The 20157-nt window shown below is 53.7% G+C and overlaps 9 protein-coding genes across 9 annotated transcripts; 2 read left to right on the forward strand and 7 right to left on the reverse strand.

Annotated features, from left to right (window-relative positions):
- Nucleotides 1-197: 197 nt before the first annotated feature.
- Nucleotides 198-835, forward strand: EV422DRAFT_513352 (histone H2B 1/2/3/4/6). The gene is made up of 3 exons (XM_053069157.1): nucleotides 198-244; nucleotides 376-581; nucleotides 671-835. The coding sequence occupies exons 2-3, from the start codon at nucleotides 409-411 to the stop codon at nucleotides 699-701; spliced, it is 204 nt and encodes a 67-aa protein (XP_052929037.1). The 5' UTR covers nucleotides 198-244; nucleotides 376-408; the 3' UTR covers nucleotides 702-835.
- A 460-nt stretch (nucleotides 836-1295) lies between these two features.
- Nucleotides 1296-2630, reverse strand: EV422DRAFT_563400 (ClpP/crotonase-like domain-containing protein; the record flags this gene model as incomplete). The annotated part of the gene is made up of 5 exons (XM_053072062.1): nucleotides 1296-1358; nucleotides 1425-1576; nucleotides 1652-1891; nucleotides 2025-2299; nucleotides 2527-2630. The coding sequence occupies 5 exons, from the start codon at nucleotides 2628-2630 to the stop codon at nucleotides 1296-1298; spliced, it is 834 nt and encodes a 277-aa protein (XP_052929038.1).
- A 405-nt stretch (nucleotides 2631-3035) lies between these two features.
- EV422DRAFT_131639 (uncharacterized protein) lies at nucleotides 3036-3750 on the reverse strand. Its single transcript, XM_053064747.1, has one exon. It carries the CDS (start codon nucleotides 3632-3634, stop codon nucleotides 3146-3148), a length of 489 nt encoding a protein of 162 aa, XP_052929039.1. The 5' UTR covers nucleotides 3635-3750; the 3' UTR covers nucleotides 3036-3145.
- A 258-nt stretch (nucleotides 3751-4008) lies between these two features.
- Nucleotides 4009-4741, reverse strand: EV422DRAFT_131671 (uncharacterized protein). Its single transcript, XM_053064748.1, has 3 exons — nucleotides 4571-4741; nucleotides 4405-4452; nucleotides 4009-4301 (listed from the first exon to the last, which is right to left on the reverse strand). The coding sequence occupies exons 1-3, from the start codon at nucleotides 4608-4610 to the stop codon at nucleotides 4084-4086; spliced, it is 306 nt and encodes a 101-aa protein (XP_052929040.1). The 5' UTR covers nucleotides 4611-4741; the 3' UTR covers nucleotides 4009-4083.
- Nucleotides 4742-5065: 324 nt separating this feature from the next.
- Nucleotides 5066-6629, reverse strand: EV422DRAFT_599722 (pyridoxal phosphate-dependent transferase; the record flags this gene model as incomplete). The annotated part of the gene is made up of 2 exons (XM_053073669.1): nucleotides 5066-6264; nucleotides 6329-6629. 2 exons carry the CDS (start codon nucleotides 6627-6629, stop codon nucleotides 5198-5200), a joined length of 1368 nt encoding a protein of 455 aa, XP_052929041.1. The 3' UTR covers nucleotides 5066-5197.
- Nucleotides 6630-7361: 732 nt separating this feature from the next.
- On the reverse strand, nucleotides 7362-8809 carry EV422DRAFT_502978 (uncharacterized protein; the record flags this gene model as incomplete). Its single annotated transcript, XM_053068314.1, has 4 exons — nucleotides 7362-7781; nucleotides 7855-7918; nucleotides 8020-8115; nucleotides 8235-8809. The coding sequence occupies 4 exons, from the start codon at nucleotides 8807-8809 to the stop codon at nucleotides 7362-7364; spliced, it is 1155 nt and encodes a 384-aa protein (XP_052929042.1).
- Nucleotides 8810-9412: 603 nt separating this feature from the next.
- On the reverse strand, nucleotides 9413-12142 carry EV422DRAFT_513362 (uncharacterized protein). Its single transcript, XM_053069158.1, has 3 exons — nucleotides 11755-12142; nucleotides 10310-11289; nucleotides 9413-10241 (listed from the first exon to the last, which is right to left on the reverse strand). Exons 1-3 carry the CDS (start codon nucleotides 11956-11958, stop codon nucleotides 9899-9901), a joined length of 1527 nt encoding a protein of 508 aa, XP_052929043.1. The 5' UTR covers nucleotides 11959-12142; the 3' UTR covers nucleotides 9413-9898.
- A 365-nt stretch (nucleotides 12143-12507) lies between these two features.
- EV422DRAFT_582983 (P-loop containing nucleoside triphosphate hydrolase protein) lies at nucleotides 12508-16692 on the reverse strand (the record flags this gene model as incomplete). Its single annotated transcript, XM_053073407.1, has 4 exons — nucleotides 12508-13051; nucleotides 13124-14163; nucleotides 14245-14708; nucleotides 14798-16692. 4 exons carry the CDS (start codon nucleotides 16690-16692, stop codon nucleotides 12809-12811), a joined length of 3642 nt encoding a protein of 1213 aa, XP_052929044.1. The 3' UTR covers nucleotides 12508-12808.
- Nucleotides 16693-18699: 2007 nt separating this feature from the next.
- EV422DRAFT_131868 (uncharacterized protein) lies at nucleotides 18700-19932 on the forward strand. Its single transcript, XM_053064749.1, has one exon. It carries the CDS (start codon nucleotides 18786-18788, stop codon nucleotides 19674-19676), a length of 891 nt encoding a protein of 296 aa, XP_052929045.1. The 5' UTR covers nucleotides 18700-18785; the 3' UTR covers nucleotides 19677-19932.
- The last annotated feature ends 225 nt before the right edge of the window (nucleotides 19933-20157 follow it).

Consider the following 20157-nt stretch of genomic DNA (forward strand, 5'->3'; position numbering starts at 1 on the left):
GCCCGAAATTCTCGTGGACACCGCCAATCTGCGCCCATTTCCCCGAATTCGATCTAGATTAGCCACCTAATAGACTCACTTTACTCACTTCTTCCATCCTTTTTCTTTCGCTTTCCTCTCATAGCCTGCTGGAAAGGCCCCTGCTAAGAGCACTCCCTCCTCCGGCGAGAAGAAAACTGGTGGCAAGAGGAAGACTATCCGTCGGGAGACCTACTCTACCTATATCTACAAGGTCCTTAAGCAGGTTCGTGTCTGGTCCCTTCGTCCAATTTTTTTCTTCAACTTTGGAGAATTAGTATTATCCTTTTTCGGTTTTCTTCAGTTCCAATTCGAAATTTCGATTTCAATTTGCTGACTATCTATCTGGAAATTTAGGTCCACCCCGACACCGGAATCTCAAACAAAGCAATGTCCATCATGAACTCCTTCGTCAACGACATCTTTGAGCGTATTGCCGGAGAGGCCTCGAAGCTCGCCGCGTACAACAAGCGTTCCACCATTTCCTCCCGCGAGATTCAGACTGCTGTGCGTCTCATCCTCCCTGGAGAACTTGCCAAGCACGCTGTTTCTGAGGGCACCAAGTACGTTTTCTTTCGTTCGTCGGCAAGTTATCACATGACCTTATGGACTCACCTGACTTCTCCTATTTCCTTTGATCTTCTGCTGTCAGGGCCGTTACCAAATACCAGAGCTCCAAGTAGTGACGGGGATATATATCCGAAAGTTTTGAGATATGCACTCGTGTTTTCTTCAGCACGTCAGAGGTGCTTCTTGTTGTTGTAGATATGGTCTTTGAAAAGTCTTTGGAATGAAAGAGAGAATGCCAAAATTGAGCATCTTGGGAAGACCGAAGATCAGAGCACAACTTGGGATGAAAGTGTGTGCTCCTGCGTCTAAACACAACGTCGGCCGCGCGGTATATGACCAATAGAAGCGTCCCACCACTCTTGAGCGACTGGAAGATGCCAGACAGCATCGGGAATGCCAATGGGAGTGGGCGTGGGATCCAGGGTGGAGGGGTGGGCAGCCCTTGGACGAGGACCAGGCATCGGATGTGGGTCTGGGTATGGGAGACAAGGTGGATGGGGCGGGAGGAGAGGCAGGTTCCAGTGCAGGTGGAAGACGAGGAGGAGGAAGACGATATGTTTGCGTAGATTTGTGTGTTATATGCGGGATTTCTTTGCGCGCTTTTAGAGTTTTGGATTTCGCCGGAGGGAATTGTGTATGGTACAGTTGAGTGGGTTCGAAGGCGTTGCCGCCCGACGTATGTGCCATGTTGATGTTTTTTGGACATCCTACAGTTTAGAAAACACAGGCTTAGTCTTGCTCAACGTCGCTTGCATCGCGATCGGAATGTCCTACAGAAGATATAATGAGAAAGGGATTCATAACCCCGCTTTCTCCCCCTTCTCAACCTGACAAACCTCAGTCTGCGTCATAGCCATATTCCACACCGCGACATACTTCAGCCCCTCGGCAACGGTATGGTCGCGCGAGTAGTTGAGCACCTCTTTTGTGCCTAGGACCGCGATCGGGGATTTGGACGCTATGAGGGTTGCCAGCTTTACTGCTTCCGCTGAGAGCGAGAGAGAGACAGGCAAATCATTACAAATGAGATTAGGCGCAAACAAAATATATGATTGTAACTCACCCATAAGTCGATCCGGACCCCCTTCAACAACCCTCGCCAACCCCATCCGCTCCGCCTCCGCCGCATCGAAATTCCTCGCAGTATACGCAATCTCGCGCACCCAGCTGTCGTTGCCGACGACTTTCGGTAACCGTTGGAGCGTCCCGACGTCTGCGGCGAGCCCAATGTCGACTTCCTTGAGGGAGAAGAAGGCGTCGGGGGAGGCGAGGCGGATGTCGCAGGCGGTTATTAGGTCGAGGCCTGGGGGAATCGAAGACAGGGAGGTGGGATGAGTGAGGGATGAATGATGGACGGGCGACGGACGGAATGAATGATACCCCGCTCCCTCCGCTCGCGACAAGGGGGTTGCGCTGCTCTCCATCGCGATACATACCAGCCCCAATACAAGCCCCCCTAACAGCCGCAATCACCGGTTGCGGACACCTCTCAACCGCCGAAAACGCCTCCTGCATCCCCTCCACAAGCTCCTTAAACACCAACGCCCTCCTCGCCCCATCCTTGTCCTCTCCATCACCAGCTAGACTCGCGAAATCTTTCAGGTCGAGGCCAGCGGTGAAGATGGGGGAAACGCCGCCGGAGATGATGATGCAGCGTGTGGAAGTGTCGGTGCGGAGGCGCGTGAAGAGGTGCAAGCATTCGCGCCAGAATCTGGGAGGGAAGTGGGAGGGTGAGATATGACGAGGGTGGGTGACGTTTGGCTCAGGGGGAGGAGGTCGTTTGCGTTGCTTTGGGAGCCCAGGCCGTGCGCGATAACTGTGAGGGGGCATCGAGCGGTTCTCTTCATCACACTCGCCCCTGTTGCCCTCCGCAGCCACTCCCCATCATCGTGTATCGCCTCCCAGTGTCACAATAAACACACAATACTCCATACCTACACTTTATTCATAGCATTCCGCTGAGCGGGCCTGTTAAGCGCGACGTGAAGCACGCCCGGCGCGACGGTCGAGGTGAGGAGGGTGGTGTAGCTTGCGTCTGACATTGTGTTGCTGAGAGGGTAGTCGGTTGTTGCGTTTATGCGCCGTTGCGATGGGTAGGATGGGATAAGGGATGGTGAGGACGAAGGCTTGTCGCTCGATCTCTTCTCGGGATGGTGGGTTGTCCTTTTATAATATATATGACGGTTGAGACTTGGGAAGTTGGGAGGTTCTCACCCGCGACGCGTGACATCTTGCGGAAGCGGCTTCCCCTTCGGAGAGCAAGCAGGCATAACCCCCCGGATATATGGTTTCAACAGGGGTACACACCCGCCGGGTATATCATATACACAACGTAACACCGTACGGTCGTATCCTATGCACGGATCATCTACACAGCAGCAGCAGCAGCAGCACCAGCCTCCTTCTCCCGTCCTCCGCTCCTCGACGCAGACCCCGCCATCCGCCACATCCCCACCGTCGACATGAAAAACACCACCGCCATCCCGACCAACAGATAAATCACCAGTCGGCGCATCGATACCCTCCCCCCACTGCCATCAAAACCATGGATTAGCATTCATGTTTTGCGCAAGCAGTGGTATGAGATAGATACGCACCAATTTAAATTCCCACCGCCACTCATCGGATGCAAACTCGTCGTCCGTCGTCCATACTTATCCGCATCGCTGTCTATCCTCAACATGCTCGATTTGCGCGATAACGTGTTCGCGGAATGTGGGGCGGAGCGGGATGATAGGGGTGTTGTTGGAAGCGAGGAGGAGGAGTGTGGCGGTGGTGGGTAGGTGGATAGGGCGGGGGGTTTAGTTGTGATGCGTGGGATTGCGGGGGATGTTGGGTTGGATACCGATGGGGGGGCAGGTGTCTGTGTATCATAGGAGACGGATGAGTTTGATGCGGTTGGGGATGGCGGTGATGAGCGGTCGTGACTTTTCTTACCAGGGATGAGGAACGGAGAGTATATGGTGATCCGTTCCGGAGATGAGTGTCGCCGAGTGTGTCGCGGATGTGGTGCGCGGTGGGGGTGGTTTTGTCGGGGGTTGGCCATATCGGGGACTGAAAACGATGATAGGTGTCAGAGGACTGTTGGGACGGGACCAGATCCAGGACATCAGGCGGGTGCGTTCTTTCTTGCCTATACGGCTCGCTGTCCGCTCTGCATGCGTCAGGAATTCTTGCGCCTACGGTGCTCGCCTTTCCTCTCTTCCTCCCTCCCACTCCATCATTCTCGCTCCCTCTTTAGAGCGCGGTCGTTCATCAACCATCCCTCAACCACGCATCAAACGAATGATACCCTGCTCGCTCCGCTCGCGACGAGGATGTTGGGTTGCGGTGGGCGGAGCGTAGCTCTCCTTGCTCGCAACAGATCTGACGCTCGCTGAGCTCGCCAAGAATCGTGGTTAGAGGTCGCGCTCGCTGTCAATCGCGAATACGTTCGCCTAGGGCTCGCCAGCCTCAAGCATCCCATCTGTCCCACTCGCTCCGCTCGGCCTCTCGTCATTCCAAACTCACCATACATTCCGGACACCCCCCACCTCCATCCCCGTTCCCAGCCGATATCCACCCCTTCAAACACCCCACATGAAACACATGCAAACAACATAATCGCAGACACTGCTGTCCTTCTAATCGATTACTGCATATCCCGCAGTTGGGGGAATAGTCGGAGTTTTCGAGCCAGGCCAGGTAGGGGCGGACAATGCACGATGGGTGATCTGTACGCGGAGGGGGGGATTAGACATGAGCTGATGGCCCGGGACGGACGCGGGCAGGCAAGGGAAGACAGATAATGGGAGGAGATATGATTGTTTGCCGTACCTGTAAGCATACACCTATCGCAGACATTCTTGCGGTGGTTGAAGCAGACTGAAAATAGCGGACGGAGTTGGGTCAGTTTCGCATCTCGCACCGACGGCAGCAAATGAATAGACATCTTCGCGCAAAGTGCGAGCAAGTGGGTATTTTGCGTTGAGGTGGTGCTTACATAGGTTTGTGACCTTCCTGCAGCCGCTGCATAGACCCATGTTGGTGGAAGGCGGGGTATGTGTTCCAAGTGTGGGAGGTGTTCCAAGAGTGGCTGGGTAAGTGGGTGCGGGTGTGTTTCTGCGCGGAAGGTAAGGAGTGTGCGGCGGCTGCTCCCGCTGGTGCACCGTTGATTTCAAGCTGACGACGAAAGGTGGTTGGTGTAAGTGATGATGCCGTTGCCGTTGCCGTTGCTGTAATTGGACGCCCTGTCAAGAGCGAAAGCGGCCGCAGAAGGAATCTGAATTTGAAGGACCCACGCGTTCAACGTCGCGTTGGTTCTGTCTTGTTTCTCGCTCCAAAAAATGCAGTGCGCTGGGCCAACGGTCTGCCTCCATGAGGACGAAAACCACCTTCTCGGCTCAACCTATGCGCCCCTGTGGCACATACGGATGATGTGGCCCATATGCAAACAGCAGGCCAGGTAATTTGACCACATTCGGCTCCTTGAAGGAAATGATATGTGATCTTGTCTATTGTAAACGACACCAGTCTCGTCTGAGCAACCCGCATAATAAAGTCTGATGGCAACCAGACATATTTTCTCTATACGAAGCACTGTTCTGAGATCTTCCTACGTACACGCTATCTACGCCTTAGTCTGACTGACCTTTCCCTCGCTCGCAATGCTCTCCATAACCGCCTCACAAAACGCCACATACGCCTTCACATATAGCCCATCCTCAACCTTCAACTGCTCCCTCGTCACGTGCATCTCAAAGTAGTGCTCGCGCGTATCCTCCGGCTCCACGGGCGTCCGTCCCGCATCCACCTCCTCCTGCCTCTTAGTCCGCGCGACAATCGCCTGCTTCTTCTCCTCCACGCTCTCCGTCCACGGCGCAAATCTCGCCGCGATTCGGATACGGTGCTGCTTCTCCACCAGCGCAACGGCGTCTTTGAGCTGCTGGGATGTTGCACCGTGGAAACGGATCACGGTTTGCGAGCAGGTTGGGATGGAGGGTTCAAAGACGATAAAGCGGGAGCCGTCTGGCGCGTGGAAGGGGGAGGTGGCTTGTGTGATGGCGGCGGCTACGGATTTGAGCTTGGCGTATTTTTGCGCGAACGTGCCGATGTTTTCGTTGAACCCTCGTTCGCAATCGATGGTTTCTTGGTAGGATGTAATGGGGTTGACGCCCGCGCGTCTCCGCCATGTTTTGGTGGCCGCCATGAAGCTTTCGTTATCGCTGGCGAGTATCGCGCCCGCGTGTCCTCCCAATCCTTTGTAGAGGCTGACATAGACAGAATCGAACAATGCGGTGATATCCTTGATCGATTTCCCGCTTTGCTCTTGATAGTAAGGCTCAATCTCCCACAACCTTGCGCCGTCCAAATGCAGTGCGACCCCAGCCGCGCGGCAGAGTTTCGAAATGTGCACTAGATCCTCGAAAAGGAATGTCCGGCAAGCCAGCTCGCGGTTGGGTACTTCCAGCAGAATCACAGCAGGACGCTCCGCTTCGGGGAGAGTCGTTAAAGTTTCGATATCCGCGACCGTTGGCACCTTTGTGGGTTCGCCGATGAGTGTGCGCCGCAAGCCCCACAAAGTGTCGAAAGCACTCTCTTCATGGCCTTCCAAGTGCGATAGATGGTGCCATGCGGCAAGATTGTTGCCCTTTCCGGTGCAATGCTCTTTCAATGCCGATAGTTGTGCGGCCACGCCTGTGAAAACCAAAAGTCAGACATCTTGCAGCGAAAAAGAGAGAATTGAGTATAGCACGCTTACCAGTCCCAAAGAACAATCCATGCTTCTTCCCCAACACCTTCTCCGCCACATGCCCCTGGAATTTCTTCATATGCCCACCAGCCCCGTACACATCCATCTCGACGTCGGGTTTCCCCACCTCCGGCAAACAGAACAGATGCTCCCGGTCGGTAAATGTCTCGGCGCCAAGCACATTCTCGAGATACTTCCGAGGATGCTGAGCGTAGTCGAGGGAACGCTGCATGCGCTTAACCCCGGAGCACTTGAAATCGGGTGTGAGCAGGGTCAGGGGGGTGTCCTCGGTTTCAATCGGGGCGGTCATCGTTGGTGTTCTTTTCGAGTAAGTTCCAAATGAGGACGGTGCTTCCGATGGAAGGGTTGGGGGGGAGCGGGAAGCGAGCTGTACTTATGCGGTCGAGAGCGCACTCGGGTGGCGGATTGGTGGACAAGCCCTGTGGGTGGAGTGGAATCTGTGGAGATGTCTGTCCTACCAAGTCTCTGTCTGGCTTATGGCATCCATGATCCTACGCGTACGCAATGGGCTTCTACTAGCGGACGAACGCGTTCCAACTTTCCCTGCGTCCGTTAGACTCTTCCCACGATGTTTACTGGCGGGACTGCGGTGGCCCTACCATCCGCCGGTATGGCTGCAAGACGTGTTCACCTTACAAATGCGAAGATTGCAGGCTTTACGTCATGATGAAGAGGGACGTTTCAGGCAAACGTCTCTGTGCCGACTGCAATCCCTACTTGCAAACGTCGAGACGAACGAGCACGGGCACCGGAACTACGAGGTGCTGCAGTCATTCGGTCATCCACCAATAAATCAAGAGCGCAAGCAGTTCCCAGACCAGTTAGGCCGGACGACTACTATCAGCAGAACACGCGCTCTGCTTCGAGCAGTACACCGATGTCGTCCGCGTGAATTCGTATAGGGGTGCACGGCAAAGCGCATGCACATGGCCAATCAACGGTGACGGCGTTATCTGTTTCGCACTTGAAATGATAACTGCCAGAAATCACGCGTCCGTTTGCATAAGAATAGGGGTGTCCCTCATTCGCGCCGGGGTTCGGATAGTGTGCGCTGTGCTGAAGAGAAGCGATGATCTAGCTCAAGGGCCGTTGCCCGGAAGTCCCGTGGCGGTCGTCTTGTGGATCGAGGATAAGATACTGGCCCGTAAGATACTGGCCCGTAAGAAACGTGGTCTCTGGCCTCCGGCGCCCTAAGAGTCTCAAACCGCATCCGTCCAACCAAGTTATCCGTTGTCGCCATATGGTTCTGCATCGCTAGCACCGCACAAGCGAAATCGAGCCTCTGATCGCTCCAGAGCAAGTCAAATGTACGGCTCCGTTTGAGAAGTACGTGCACGTCGGAAGGAAGGTTGACACTTGTTTGGATGGCGTCGAGGTAAGTTGCTGGGAAGAAGGTGTGGACGATATATGCTTCTCGGCGGTGGATTCCAATCACGAACGCCTGCACAAGAACGAAATCGCGCACTTCAGTAAATGCTATCTCCGATGCAAGTTGGATGCAAACTAAAGCTGACCTCCTGATCGCCGGGGGCTTTCTCCCGGTTCTTGACAGCAATTGCTAAACATCCGGCGAAAAGCCTAGCATTGAGGTCATCGTCTCCAGAATGTCGCTTTGCCTAGAAGCATCCTTTAGCTTATCGTTTTTCAAGATGCCCTAATTACTCAAAAGCTCCACACACCTCGATGTCACATAGCGCAATCCCACCAACAAGCTTTCCTCGTTTCGAACCTCTGAGCCGCCGTGGAATGAAACGCCCATCTGTATTGACAGCGGCCTGTAATCCACCGCAGAGTGATAAGGTGCTGTGAAAACGTCCTCGACTGCATGAGGGTTACAAAATCAGTCAGCCGCAAACTCGGCATTGGAACCGCATTAAAGAGGCAAGGAACGTACCACAACTCGATACCATAGGGCTTGTTATCCCGGACAACAGTCGGTCCCAACTCAGTAACGAGTAGGAGAAAAAACCTCAGGAGAGTTCCCGCAAAGTGGTCCACCTCGTTTTCCGCCACCTCGTCTTCCTCCACCTCGTCTTCCTCCACCTCGTCTTCCTCCACAAGGGCCGTCGTGGAAGCACTTGGAATCGTGTCCGTCCCATATTCATCCACGGCGGCCTGTAGCTGCCGGTAAAACCAATAAGACTCAGACCGTAGCGCAGTCTTGATAACCTGGTCGTCCGGTAGTCTCTCGACATCCTCGGCACACACGACGTCTCCGTCAAGAGCAAAGAGGGACTGTCGACCGGCCCTAACCAAGTCCCGCGACGGTATCAGGTGGAGAGGCACCACGGCTTCGACCGGTAGGTTTGCCTTTGTGACGACATGAAAGGCAGATAAGTGGTTTGGGCCCCATTTGGAAGCGGAGCCCAAGGATGCGGGAGGCGGCTGGCGGAATGCGTACGAGCGAAGCTCTTCGATTCCAAACGGAAAGTTAAGATCACCGGCTCTCTCTGCGAGGTGGGAGGCCATGCTGCTCTAACTGCTGTACATATGTGTATGTGCGAGAGCGAGGTTTGCGTGTGGGTGTGTGGTTAGGGCCTGATGAAGTGGAGAGCTTTGCGTGGTGTGCTGAGAATTCCTTGAGAATTTGAAAACTCCTTCCCGTCTATCTCTTTTTCGCTCGAGCAAACTGACTCCTAAGGATCATCGGACGCACAACGTCCTACACTCTCCAGACTAAGCATTTGCTCTCATCCTTTCACAATTAGCCTGTACTCACGGACAATTCTGCCTTCACGCACAGAATCCCTTACAAATACACACGGTACGGGCAGCGCCGCAAACGGCGTTCGAAAGGGTTTTCACGGAGCATAGCGCTGCGAGATGCATACACACACGGCGGGCGGGCGGGGCGGTTGAAAGGGCTGTTGGGGTTACAGTTGGTTGTTGTGGGGGGGCAATGGCAGCGTAAGGTGAGTGGAAGTCACATGTGGGAATCCTTCTAGCTTCTAGAAACCTCAGAAAGCGGGTATCCTCGCCCCGCCGCGTGGACGTCACAGTCCAAGGCAAATAGCCGTCAATTTTGCACGCGTTATCTCGCCCCCCCGCCCCCCCCCCCCCCCCCCCCCCCTTGCTGGCGAAGCGCTGAAGGCGGGTAGGGATGTGCGGGCTTCTTTAAGTGCACGACTTTGACGGCCATTTTTCGACACTCCTCCCTTGCCCAAGTACGCCGCCTCGATGGAGCCATGTGCGAGCCTGTGTTTTGCACATACAGTTGAATAGAAGCGTTTGGGCGAGTTCCAATGACAGACGCAGATGGACATACACACGCAAATCATCATTCTGATCTGTTCGACGACCGAAGATTACTCTACATTGTTTATCGTAAACGGCGTAAGAACAAGCCAAGCACATACGCCGTGGTACTGCAACACTGGGACCCATAGTCCGCCTGATGCGTTTCCAACCACTACGTTTCCACCCGACAGATTCCCCCCTCCTTCCACCTCCCCTTCTCTATTTTTCCCTTATGCACTCTGTTTCCCGTCTCCAAAAGTCCCTCCTGTTCGATCTGACATCGGGTGAAAAGTTCAACATGGTGTGATAATCCATCCACTGCTACGAAGTCAACTTGATGACTGTTTTCCGCTGGCGTTTGGTGTCAACCTTCAGCGGCGTTGGCGGGAGTCTCGATGGGGAGTCTTCTTGTCCTGGTTTGCGGGAGGCTTGTGCGAGAGCGTACTGTTTGATTTTCGAGATTCTATCCATCAAGACTTCCGTAGATAGAATGCTTTCCGTGATCGCTAGTGCCGAGCCGTTGCCCAGGTCCCTCGGGACCGTCATACGCCCAACCTCTACGGCAACAAACATTTTCGGCAGCATGTACACTTCATACACCCTGCCTTCAAGTCCTGTCAAATGTACCGCCACCTTTGGTATCGTTAAGTCATGAAAATAAAATCTGTGTGGACAAACAAAGATTTTAGCGACTTGTCCCGTAGTACACTTCCACTCTCGTTTGCAGCTCACCCATGATATTCGTGTTTGAACCAATCCACGCAATGTAGAACCGATCGCGCTTTGTCCTTCTTCTTCTCAAGCGGAGAAGCCCACGGCGATTTGATCTCACACGCCATCAGCGCGCGTTTTGATAAGCAAGTTCGCCGCCGCATGTGGATATTGACGTCGGGGCGTAGGTTACTAGCCTCAGTTGCGTTATCAATATTGTAGTCAAGGTGTGGATCAATCAACATGCAGAGCAACGGGACAACATGTTTCACGGTCCATGTGGGCTCCAGCAATCTCTCTGGTTCCTCCTCATCGAGGTGCTGTTGGAGGTTTTGCAGGGTGAGAGCACGAGCGCACTGCGTGGTGTCTCGGTCGTCCGGCATGCGTGGTGTCCAGCGTCGTCCGTCTCGGTTCGCCTTAAGCATGGCTTTCACGTCAGGTAATAGACTAGTCATGTCGTCTATCTCCGGTAACAGTCGCGGCTCAAAATGGCACCATAGCTTGGCCCAATCCTCAGCGGTAATGTGATTTTGATATGCGATTGGTCTCAGCGGTGTGATCAGAAGACAACTGAAAACGCCCAAATAGTCCTCAGTGTCCTGCAGCGAAATGTCCGCATCTTCCTTCAGTATCCTTCTTTGAATATCCTGCAGTAGTCGCCCAGCATCGACTCCATTGATAAGAACCTCCTCCGATTCTAGCTCCAGTATCGACGCGCTAAGCCTTTCAGAGACAGTGGAGACGGCCAAATTGTCCCCTTCCTGCACACACGGGCCGTCGAGTATCGAAGATATTGCTTTGATAGGCGTGCTCGGTAACTGAATGTTATGAGTTCGCTTCGGTTGCTTCGAACGAACGTTTTCTGGGCATCCGGGAAGGGGTCGCTTCTCGCCGATCGGTGATCCACCCATGAGCTTTTTGCGCGCAATTTGGGCATCGTCGGCGGATGATTTCCTCTCGTTGAGGTATTGCAGTTTGGCGGCCTCGAATTCGGATTTTCTCTAGGATAAGGCAGCGGGAAAAACACGTTCACATCAGTAATGGCTTCCGTGGGTGGAACCTCCGTTTCACCAACTGCACATTGCGAAATCCTGGCACCCAAGCAGACGAGTGTTGTGGCTCTGCAGACTCCCAAGAGTGGATTGGATAGCAGGCTCTCCCGTCTCCAACCGGACAAGTGCACCATTGCTCAAGGCACACGACACCATTGCCTAGGATGCTTCCTCAGACCCTTTTGGTAAGGATGCCGATTCGCACACCCCAGCCACAACGCTCGGGAAATCTGCTTGCAGGATCCGCCCAAATAAAATGCAGAGACAAGTGCACCATTGCTCAGAGCACAAGATGCCATTGCCCAGAACGCCTCATCAGACCCTTGCGGATGCCGATTAACACGTCCCGCCGCGGTACAAGCGGCTCGTAGCACTTTTTACCAGAATCTCGTTAACCGTCAAAGATTGACTTACCACGAGCAGCGTCTTCACCGCATCCTTCCATCGGGCCTTTTTCTGCACGTCTGGTGCTCCCAGCGACGAATCCGCGTACGTGTCCAAGTCATCCGAAAACCGATACAACTCGTTCTTCCACGAGTTCCAGTCAATTGCGGCCGCGTTCGCAAAGTACGTGTTCAGAGTTGGGAACTCGAGAGCTGATAAGGTCCGCCTCGCCATTGTGCTGGCAGCTGGTCTGGAGGCTGCAATGGATGGCGATTCGATTCTAATCTACCGCTCTAAGGAAATGTTAGGTCTAGCCCAGTAGATCTCGTCCGCCACGGCCTCGGCTCTCAATATGGGGGGGGCTTGGCACGCGTCTTTCACGCGTCTTTCAATGGATGAGAAGGTTTTCAATGGATGAGGAGAAGGTTAGATTTATTCGAGCTCTTGACTATCGGGACTGGATGGGACTCTTGACTATGGGACTGGGATTACATATCCTGAAGGCATATTCAGTTCCAACGCTCAAAAAAAACTTCATATTGCAGCTGACGGGGTTCATACCTCTACCATTTACACTTCCTACGGTGGCCTATTGAGATCATCCGCTTAGATCCCAGCCGCATCCGCACTACGTCATTCAAGTTCAAACGGCTACTGTTCGAGCTTCACACTTTCGCATCCTTTTTCACACGCGTGCAGCTTGTTGGCACAATAAATGGACCGAATAATGGAGTTCACCTCCTTAGGACGATCTGATATGCGGCGTATGAACTTGGATGGGAACCCGTATGAACTTGATTAGGTAGTTGCGTATGAAGTTATGAAGACACGCTTGCTTTTAATCCGGAAATAAACTGAGCCCTCCATCACGTGCCCGCTGGGCCGTCCGCGAACTTCGGGGACAACGATCAAGGGACTGCCACTTCACTGATACTGGAGAGTTATTGGTGCCGGAACAAAAGCAGGTCCCCAACGGATTTAGATATATACTAGGGTGCTAACACAGATCCCATTGCGATTACTTCTATCGCTTCATGTGCGAATCTCGCCGCTATCAAGTCAACCGGATCCCGTCGCAAATAACTCATTGCCGCTCGTGAAGTTTCGCAAACGCCGACGATTTATTCACCAGTAGGCGGCGAGGGTCGTCGAACTCCTGGATAGTACCCGCATCCAGGACCAACACTTTGTCACTTGCACAAATGGTATCGATTCGATGAGCGATGGAAATGACCGTCTTGCCCGCAAACCGGGTGGTGATGATGCGCTGCATGGCCGCGTCGGTGGCGGAGTCGACCGAGGCAGTCGCTTCGTCCAGGATGATGATCTTTTGAGAATGGAGATCAGGTTTAGTCAAGCCGTGGATTTTATGCTGGCGTTCCATGTGGGATATGCTTACCTTGGCATCCCTGAGAACGGCGCGACCGAGACTGAGGATCTGTCGCTGTCCTACGGAGAAGTTCGACCCTCCCTCCTCGACCTTATGATCCAGGCCTCCTTCCAGGTCCTGCACATACTTTTTGAGGCCGATATCTTCCAGCACAGCCCAGATGGCCTGGTCCGTATGCTCGTTGAAAGGATCCATGTTGAATCGAATCGTTTGCGAGAAGAGGACAGGCTCTTGAGTTACGAGCCCAACTTTCGAGCGCAGCGTGGAGGATGGGATGGAGTCAATGTCGATACCATCGATCAGGATGCTACCGGATAAGAGCGGCTCGGAGTTCTCTCCTGAGATATCGACCGTCGTAGAGCGGGCCGCGCTCGCTCGATAGTCGATGAAGTGCAGCAGCGCCTGCGCAAGGGAGCTCTTCCCAGCGCCCGTTCTACCACACACTCCAATCTTTGAGCCGGCCTCAAAGACCAAGGTCAAATTCTTCAACACCGGCTGAGCATCCTCCGTGTATCGCAGAGAGTAGTCGCGGAACTCGATCCTGCCTTCGGTCGGCCATTGCGCCGGAATATCGACAGCCGGTTCCGTCAAATCCTTCTCCTGAACAAGATCCATGTACTCGATAACCCGACCAAACGGCGCAGTCATGGCACCTAAGAAGGAGAACAAGACGACAAACATATTCAAATCTTGCGTGATGGACATGAGGTACGTGAGCATCAGCCCGGCCGAGGCCGACGACACGGACGATGGCGAAAGCACAGCTACGATTCCGACGGCAGCGACCAGGAAGGCGCCACATAGCTGGGTCAGGATCGAAAGCCATGCTTGGAGAGAGACGTTGAGGAAAGCGTAGCGCTGGCGGTCAGATACTTTTTCGAGCACTTTGTCGAGGAAGTGGGATCGGAGGCCAAACGCACGGATGGTGTCGCTGCCCTCGGCGACTTCGATGAGGGAGCTGGCGATGGGGGACATCATGATCATGGAATGGCGGTTGACCGGGGTGGATATGTTGAGGAAAATCTTGGCGAGGAAGCCGAAACCAATGGCTATATCAGAGGGAGGAGGAAGCGATTGATGAGCAGAGTAAACGATGAGGTTGAAAGCGCAGGGAGAGCATAAATACATACCGGTAACAGCGACAGGCAGCAAGACAATCGGAAGAGTGATGATGGCCGGCAAAATGTCGATCAGAAGTATGAGAAGTAAAGCGGCCGTCATATGGACGTTAGGAGGTATATATATGTCGACATACTCGAGGTCATCCGACAATCGGTTGGCAATACGACCCAGTGGGTTATCGTCGAAGAAGCGCAGTGGCATGTGGATAAGTCGCCGGAACATGGAGGCGTGAATCGTAGCCGAGGCTTGGATTCCGGCAAATCCCATGAAAATATACATAGGGACAAAGCTGAGGATCGACGCAACTATGGTCAAGGCGCCGAAACCGGCCAGGTAGATCCCGAGAGGCTTCTCGAACGTCCCGCTAGCATTGATATCGTTTTGCCAGTATGCCAAGAAGAATCGAGAGCCGAGAGTAATACCGGCGTTCAGTAAGTTGGTGAAAATCCAAGCGAGTCGAACAGGGGTTGAGCTTCGGACATGGAAAGAACGGATGCGCATGAGTATTCAGCCTACAATAGCGACCCACATTCGGAAGTTTCGCGAACACAAACGACTTACCAAGCCTTGAAGTAACGAAGGTATGCGCTCCACTGATTCGCTTTGCTCGAAGCTTTCTCGACGTTTGCATCTTCCTTGACCTCGGAAGCATTCCATTTGACTTGATCATCCGGAACGTCCCCAGAGGCGAGATCAACGGAGGCATTCACAACGGCAGGTTCAAGGCCCAAAGAACGTGGGCTACCATGTTCACTGACGCTGCCGTCCGTTATGCGAACGATCTGATCGGCGAATGGGAGGAACTTTTCAGCGTGGGTGACCAAAACGACGGTCTTCCCGGAAAGCAAACCGCCCTTGCCCAAGAGCTGGTTGTAGACATGCGTGGCGACATGTGCATCCAGCGCGGAGAATGGGTCGTCCAATAGGTATATGTCGGCGTCCCTTCGGTATACAGCACGCGCAATCGATAGTCGAGCTTGCTGTCCTCCCGACAGCGTGCCTCCCTTATCCCCCACTGACGTGTCGACACCATCCGATAGTGCGTGGATGTCTGGAACGAGACCGCACGCGCGGGTGACTTTACGAAACCACGCTTCGTCATACACTTCGCCGAGAAGGATGTTGCCTTTGACGGTGTCGTTGAGAATCCAGGGTTTTTGAGCAACGTACGCGATGCGGCCGGAAACGTGAACTACACCAGTGCTCGACTCAACATCGCCCAGGATGGATGCTAGTAACGTGGATTTGCCGGCTCCAGTAGGACCAACGACGATTACGAGTTCACCTTTGTTGACTGAAAGGTTGATGGACGAAAGGGTTGGGGAAGTGATGTGGGCCCACGAGAACGTTCCTGTCACGATCGAGATGGCGATATTGTCGTTGTGATTGGGGACTTTCAGAGTAGCATCTACAGATGTGATTTCATCGGTGAGGGTATCACGACTCGACACTTCGGAAGCGACCAGCAGGTTCTGAACGCGTTTGAGGGATGCGAAGGCACCGCGCAGCTCTCCATACTTGTGCGGCATGTGCGACAAGGTCGTTTGGAACAGTTGAAAGGCGACGAGAGACACGAAGACCCTGTTGGCATCGAGGGTAGGTAGGGTCGACACGGAATAGACCACGAGCATGATGAGGTATGCCACCGTCGGGTACCCGGTGCCGAAGAAGAACATCAACATGTTGGCTTTCGCTCGGGTCTTGATAGGCACGAGCTCCTTGCGACGGATCTCCTCGACTTTGGCCGTGAAGATGCCCTCGAGGGTGGCCGCCTTGACCATCTTGATGCTCCGGAACAACTCCTGGGTTAAGGTCATTCGGGTGTCCATTATGTCGTTCTTTTTGCCCATCCAGTACCCCACCTTCCCCCCCACTTTCGTCGATAGCGGTCCGTTCAAGAGTAACAAGCCAATACCCACGAAGGTGGGCCATCTGAGCTGCGTGTACACGATCGCAGTGCCGAAAATGATCTGCCAGAAGCCGGTCCAGATCGTAGCTACGTTGTTGAAAGCTCCGGCTAGGGTCGACACATCGGCAGTGACGCGGGTCATGATGGCGCCGGCGGTGAACTCTTTCTTGGCTGAGGGTGACAAGATCATGCTTTTCTGCACGATCAAGGAGGTGAGAGCAGATTGCGCCGTGATTCCCAACTTCCCTCCCAGGTACGAAGACCAAGTGGTCAGGAGAATAGTGAGCAGGTTGGCGAGCAGGCCTGCGACGGCAATGGTGACTCCAACTTCCTTTGGTTGCGGAACGCCGCCATCACCGTACGACGCGAAGAAGCCGAGGAAGGAGTCTAGCAGCACGGGCTGCACATAGGTTGCGATGGCGCCCAAGAGGGAGATGGCGAGCAGGAACAGTGCGGAGGGCCACCACGCGTAAAAGATGGCGAAAGCCAGCTCATTCTCCGACAACTTCTCTGCTCGGGGTGGCCAGCTGCGGCCGATTACGTTCATCGCATTGTGCGGCTGTGCGGAAGCTTCAGGGGCCAGAGGTGGAACTGTCTCTGGGACGAATCCGGCCTTGCGCTGCGCCCACAGATACGAAGTAATCCAGCCGAAAAAGAGATTGGGAACAGGGGCGTATCCGGCATCGGTTATGGTCGGTTCAGAGCGTTTCCACGAGGCGACCTGCTCCAGCGTGACGAGGACGATTACCAGCGCCAGTTTGATCAGGATAGTCCATGCGATAGGACGATACGCGTCGGTCGCGAGGAAAGTAGACCGGAAGGCAATAGCTGACTCGACAGCCACCGCAGACCAGTAAACCGTCAGCATATACGGTATCGGTGTGGCGGACAGGAAATATTCGACGATTATTAGCAGAATCGCCGGCACATGCCCGAGGAGCGGTCCGATCAATGCTTGCGACGGAGCTGTGACAAGGCCAGCGAAACCGCCCTCATCATCGCCGTTGGGGCCTCGAGAGCAGATGGTTGCCACAAGAGCAATACCCGCGGCAACTTTGAGGCCAAGCGTCGGCAAAGATAAGGAAGACCGTCGCCACACATTAAACGTTTTTGCGGCGGCACGCTGGGTTCTATCTCTTGACGCGAGAATGATGAAGACAAACAGTACGAGCCAGAGTAGTAACGTCGTGGCGAGAGGGAGAAGGACCACCGAAGAACAGACCGTCAAATCCCATGGCCGGAGTTGACTGACCGGCCCCTGAGTGAAACAGAGAAATTGCGAACGTTAGGATCAGATATGAATGCAACACTGACGCAAGACCATCTTACCCATCCATCTCGATCGAGGCATAACATGGCTCGTATCTCTGGGGGCTCCCAGAACGAATCGAGCTCGCGAACTTTTCTTCTTCACAAGTACAAATGGGATCCTGACACGATCTTTCCATTTGGAAGTTTTGTTGCATCTGAGCGGTCCCTTCTTATTCTTTGGGATGTCGGTCAGACTGCATACATCTGTACATAGAGCAGTCCGCATGGGAGGGTCCGCATCCCGGCCTAAGGTCCGCATCGGGTGTCGGAAATTGGGAAGCGGCAGGATTTTCCGATTTCGAGCTACACATTGTAAAAGGGGGCCACGAAGCCGTGCGCGTTTTCGTGCTCCATGAGTTGTCCAGGCACCTGTTCGTAGTAGTACGGCCACTCAGCCGGTCCGTTGATCTCGCGTCCTCCCCGCGGCTACTATATCTGCATAGATGATTAACTGAGAGTCTGAGACACAGTTCCTATAATCGAATTTTCTCGATAGTTAGTACCGGCCAACACGATTGTGGTCAACCAAGCTGCGCAACCCAAAGATGTTGCACGGGGAGTATTGGTATACCTCCCAGTCGAGGGCGATCCTCAGCTGCAATGCAAACTTGCTCTGGCTCTGGCAGAATTGACAGTACAAATCAGCTGTGGCCAACGGCCTAATTTGAGGACATACTGTAGGTGGCCAGATATCTGGGTACGACGGGTTCTGCGCCCTGTCTGTGGAACCCAAAAGTCAGCGACCAGCTGCCGTCAATTCCCGTACAGTACTTCTTCAGGTGTGCAGGCATCGGAATGATGTGTCTTTGGGGCGTCGTACCCAGATAGATATGTCGCCACCGACTGTAAAGCTGAATGTCGTGTAGCGGATACGCGACACGAATACGGACATTCATTGCCATTCGCGCGGGGGTTGGTGGGCTTGATACTGGTTGCCCGGTGAACGATCTACGTTCTTTGCAACGGCCGGAGGTGACTGATGAAACCCGAAGGTTGGCTCGTCGTCGAGTCGTCGAGCATAAAAAGGTTGCCTCGTCCAGAGCTCCCTCCATCCCTGAAACTCGAGTCCCGACGACTCGCCAGAGTTATATACCCGGGCTTACAGCCTCCTTCTCGCCTATGCCAGGCACTCCTCATAAAGCATCGGCGATGGTGTCAAACGAACCCTCCTGTTGCGACCGGTAAATTAAAGCCACAGCTTTGTGTTCATGATCGTAGGTGGGAAGGAGTGAGACTGACCTTTTCATCCGGCTATTCCAGGTGCAGAAAATCACATCGCGCGTGTGATCAGGGACGTCCCTGCGGACGGTGCGCCCTAAAAGGAAGCCAATGCATATATACAAAGCAGAGGTAAGCAATGAAGCGGCGGCGTACGATTTCATATGGGAACTGAGATTAATTTCGGCCCTCAGTTTCAAAAGTAAGGCCTACAAAGCAAGTCGCACTGCCCGCAAGGAGGCTACCGTTGTGAACCACACCGCCTTTCACAGTGATCCTGCAGAACAGTGTGATAATGCACTTACCGGCCAGGAATCTCATCAAGCACCCATGATGGACGCATACATGCCAACATCAGACGAATTAGCAATACTTTCTTCCCTCGATCAAATATGCACCGATGCGGAACTCGCAAGTTCCATGGGCTTCCCTTTTCAGACGTTCACGTTATCGCCATGCAGATATTCAGAGGGTCCACTGGATACTACCCCTTCCACGCACTCGATGGAAGCCCCTACATATGTCCCTTCCTCTTCCGACGATGCAAGCTGCAGTTCCCCATCCCGCACACTCTCCCCGGCATCCTCATCTGCGGAACACGAAAGCCCTCTGCCCACAAGACCCTCGCACAGCCGCGAGTGTGTTTGCGGCTCTCTGAGTGACACAGTGAACAAGTTTCCTATACTTGATGCATCATGGCAACAGGACGCAAGGATATCAACAGCATCGCATCCCATGCAACGCACAGACGCAAGCAGGTCTTCCCTCGAGAGCGTCCTGGTTCGTGTGGCGTTTGTTGCCGACGAGTTGCAACAGCTTGGAGGATTGTTTGGCGCAGTGCGGAGCGTGCTGCCCATTATAAGTCAATCCGATGCTCCGTCTCAGCAGCCGTCATCTGTCACACGATCATGGTTACAGATCTGCAGGCGCCCGGTTTATCGTCTCCGGCAGATGTTCTCAACATCGGCCTCGATCAGAGCGGGCTCCTCATCGACGAGATGACATCGTTCGTCTCGGACTTTCAAGGGACAGAGCCTCCGACGACACCTCCGTTCCTAACATCATACGTCGCGGGTCCAGCCATGGCGCCAAATGGTCAACAACAACAACAACAACAACAACAACAACAGACGCAGCAACCGCAACGGCATCGGCTAGTTCCGCAGCTAAGCACTCAGGGCGCAGGCGCCTTCCACCTTCATCCGTATTGATACCCCTATATCCCCTACTGCTCTACGTCTATGTAGTATGTCGGACAAGCGAAATGATGCACTTAGAAACTTCGTATTGAGTTTATATATCTGCACGTAAAATCTATCCATTGATAAGTATCGCTAGAGTCTATCCATTTATGAAGTATTGATACCCATATATTCCCTTACTGCTCTACGCCCATCTTATGTCGGACAAGCGAAATGACACACTTAGAAACTTTGTTTTGGAAATTCTATATCTGCACGTTTAAATCTATCCATTGATAAGT

This window comes from Fimicolochytrium jonesii (assembly GCF_025526975.1).
Source record: "Fimicolochytrium jonesii strain JEL569 chromosome Unknown EV422scaffold_2, whole genome shotgun sequence".
NCBI classification, from domain to species: Eukaryota; Fungi; Chytridiomycota; class Chytridiomycetes; order Spizellomycetales; family Powellomycetaceae; genus Fimicolochytrium; species Fimicolochytrium jonesii.

What these genes read in the sequence shown, in the direction of transcription:
- EV422DRAFT_513352 (XM_053069157.1), top strand. Translation starts at nt 409, where the DNA reads ATGTCCATCATGAACTCCTTCGTCAACGACATCTTTGAGCGTATTGCC. An exon ending in GCTGTTTCTGAGGGCACCAA is followed by an intron (nt 582 to 670) that starts GTACGTTTTCTT and finishes TTCTGCTGTCAG; the next exon opens with GGCCGTTACCAAATACCAGA.
- EV422DRAFT_131639 (XM_053064747.1), bottom strand. Translation starts at nt 3,634, where the DNA reads ATGGCCAACCCCCGACAAAACCACCCCCACCGCGCACCACATCCGCGA.
- EV422DRAFT_131671 (XM_053064748.1), bottom strand. Translation starts at nt 4,610, where the DNA reads ATGGGTCTATGCAGCGGCTGCAGGAAGGTCACAAACCTAT. An exon ending in CAGGAAGGTCACAAACCTAT is followed by an intron (nt 4,453 to 4,570) that starts GTAAGCACCACC and finishes CGCTATTTTCAG; the next exon opens with TCTGCTTCAACCACCGCAAG. An exon ending in CGATAGGTGTATGCTTACAG is followed by an intron (nt 4,302 to 4,404) that starts GTACGGCAAACA and finishes CTCCGCGTACAG; the next exon opens with ATCACCCATCGTGCATTGTC.
- EV422DRAFT_513362 (XM_053069158.1), bottom strand. Translation starts at nt 11,958, where the DNA reads ATGGCGAGGCGGACCTTATCAGCTCTCGAGTTCCCAACTCTGAACACG. An exon ending in CGGTGAAGACGCTGCTCGTG is followed by an intron (nt 11,290 to 11,754) that starts GTAAGTCAATCT and finishes GCCTTATCCTAG; the next exon opens with AGAAAATCCGAATTCGAGGC. An exon ending in TTCAAACACGAATATCATGG is followed by an intron (nt 10,242 to 10,309) that starts GTGAGCTGCAAA and finishes TTGTCCACACAG; the next exon opens with ATTTTATTTTCATGACTTAA.
- EV422DRAFT_131868 (XM_053064749.1), top strand. Translation starts at nt 18,786, where the DNA reads ATGCATATATACAAAGCAGAGGTAAGCAATGAAGCGGCGGCGTACGAT.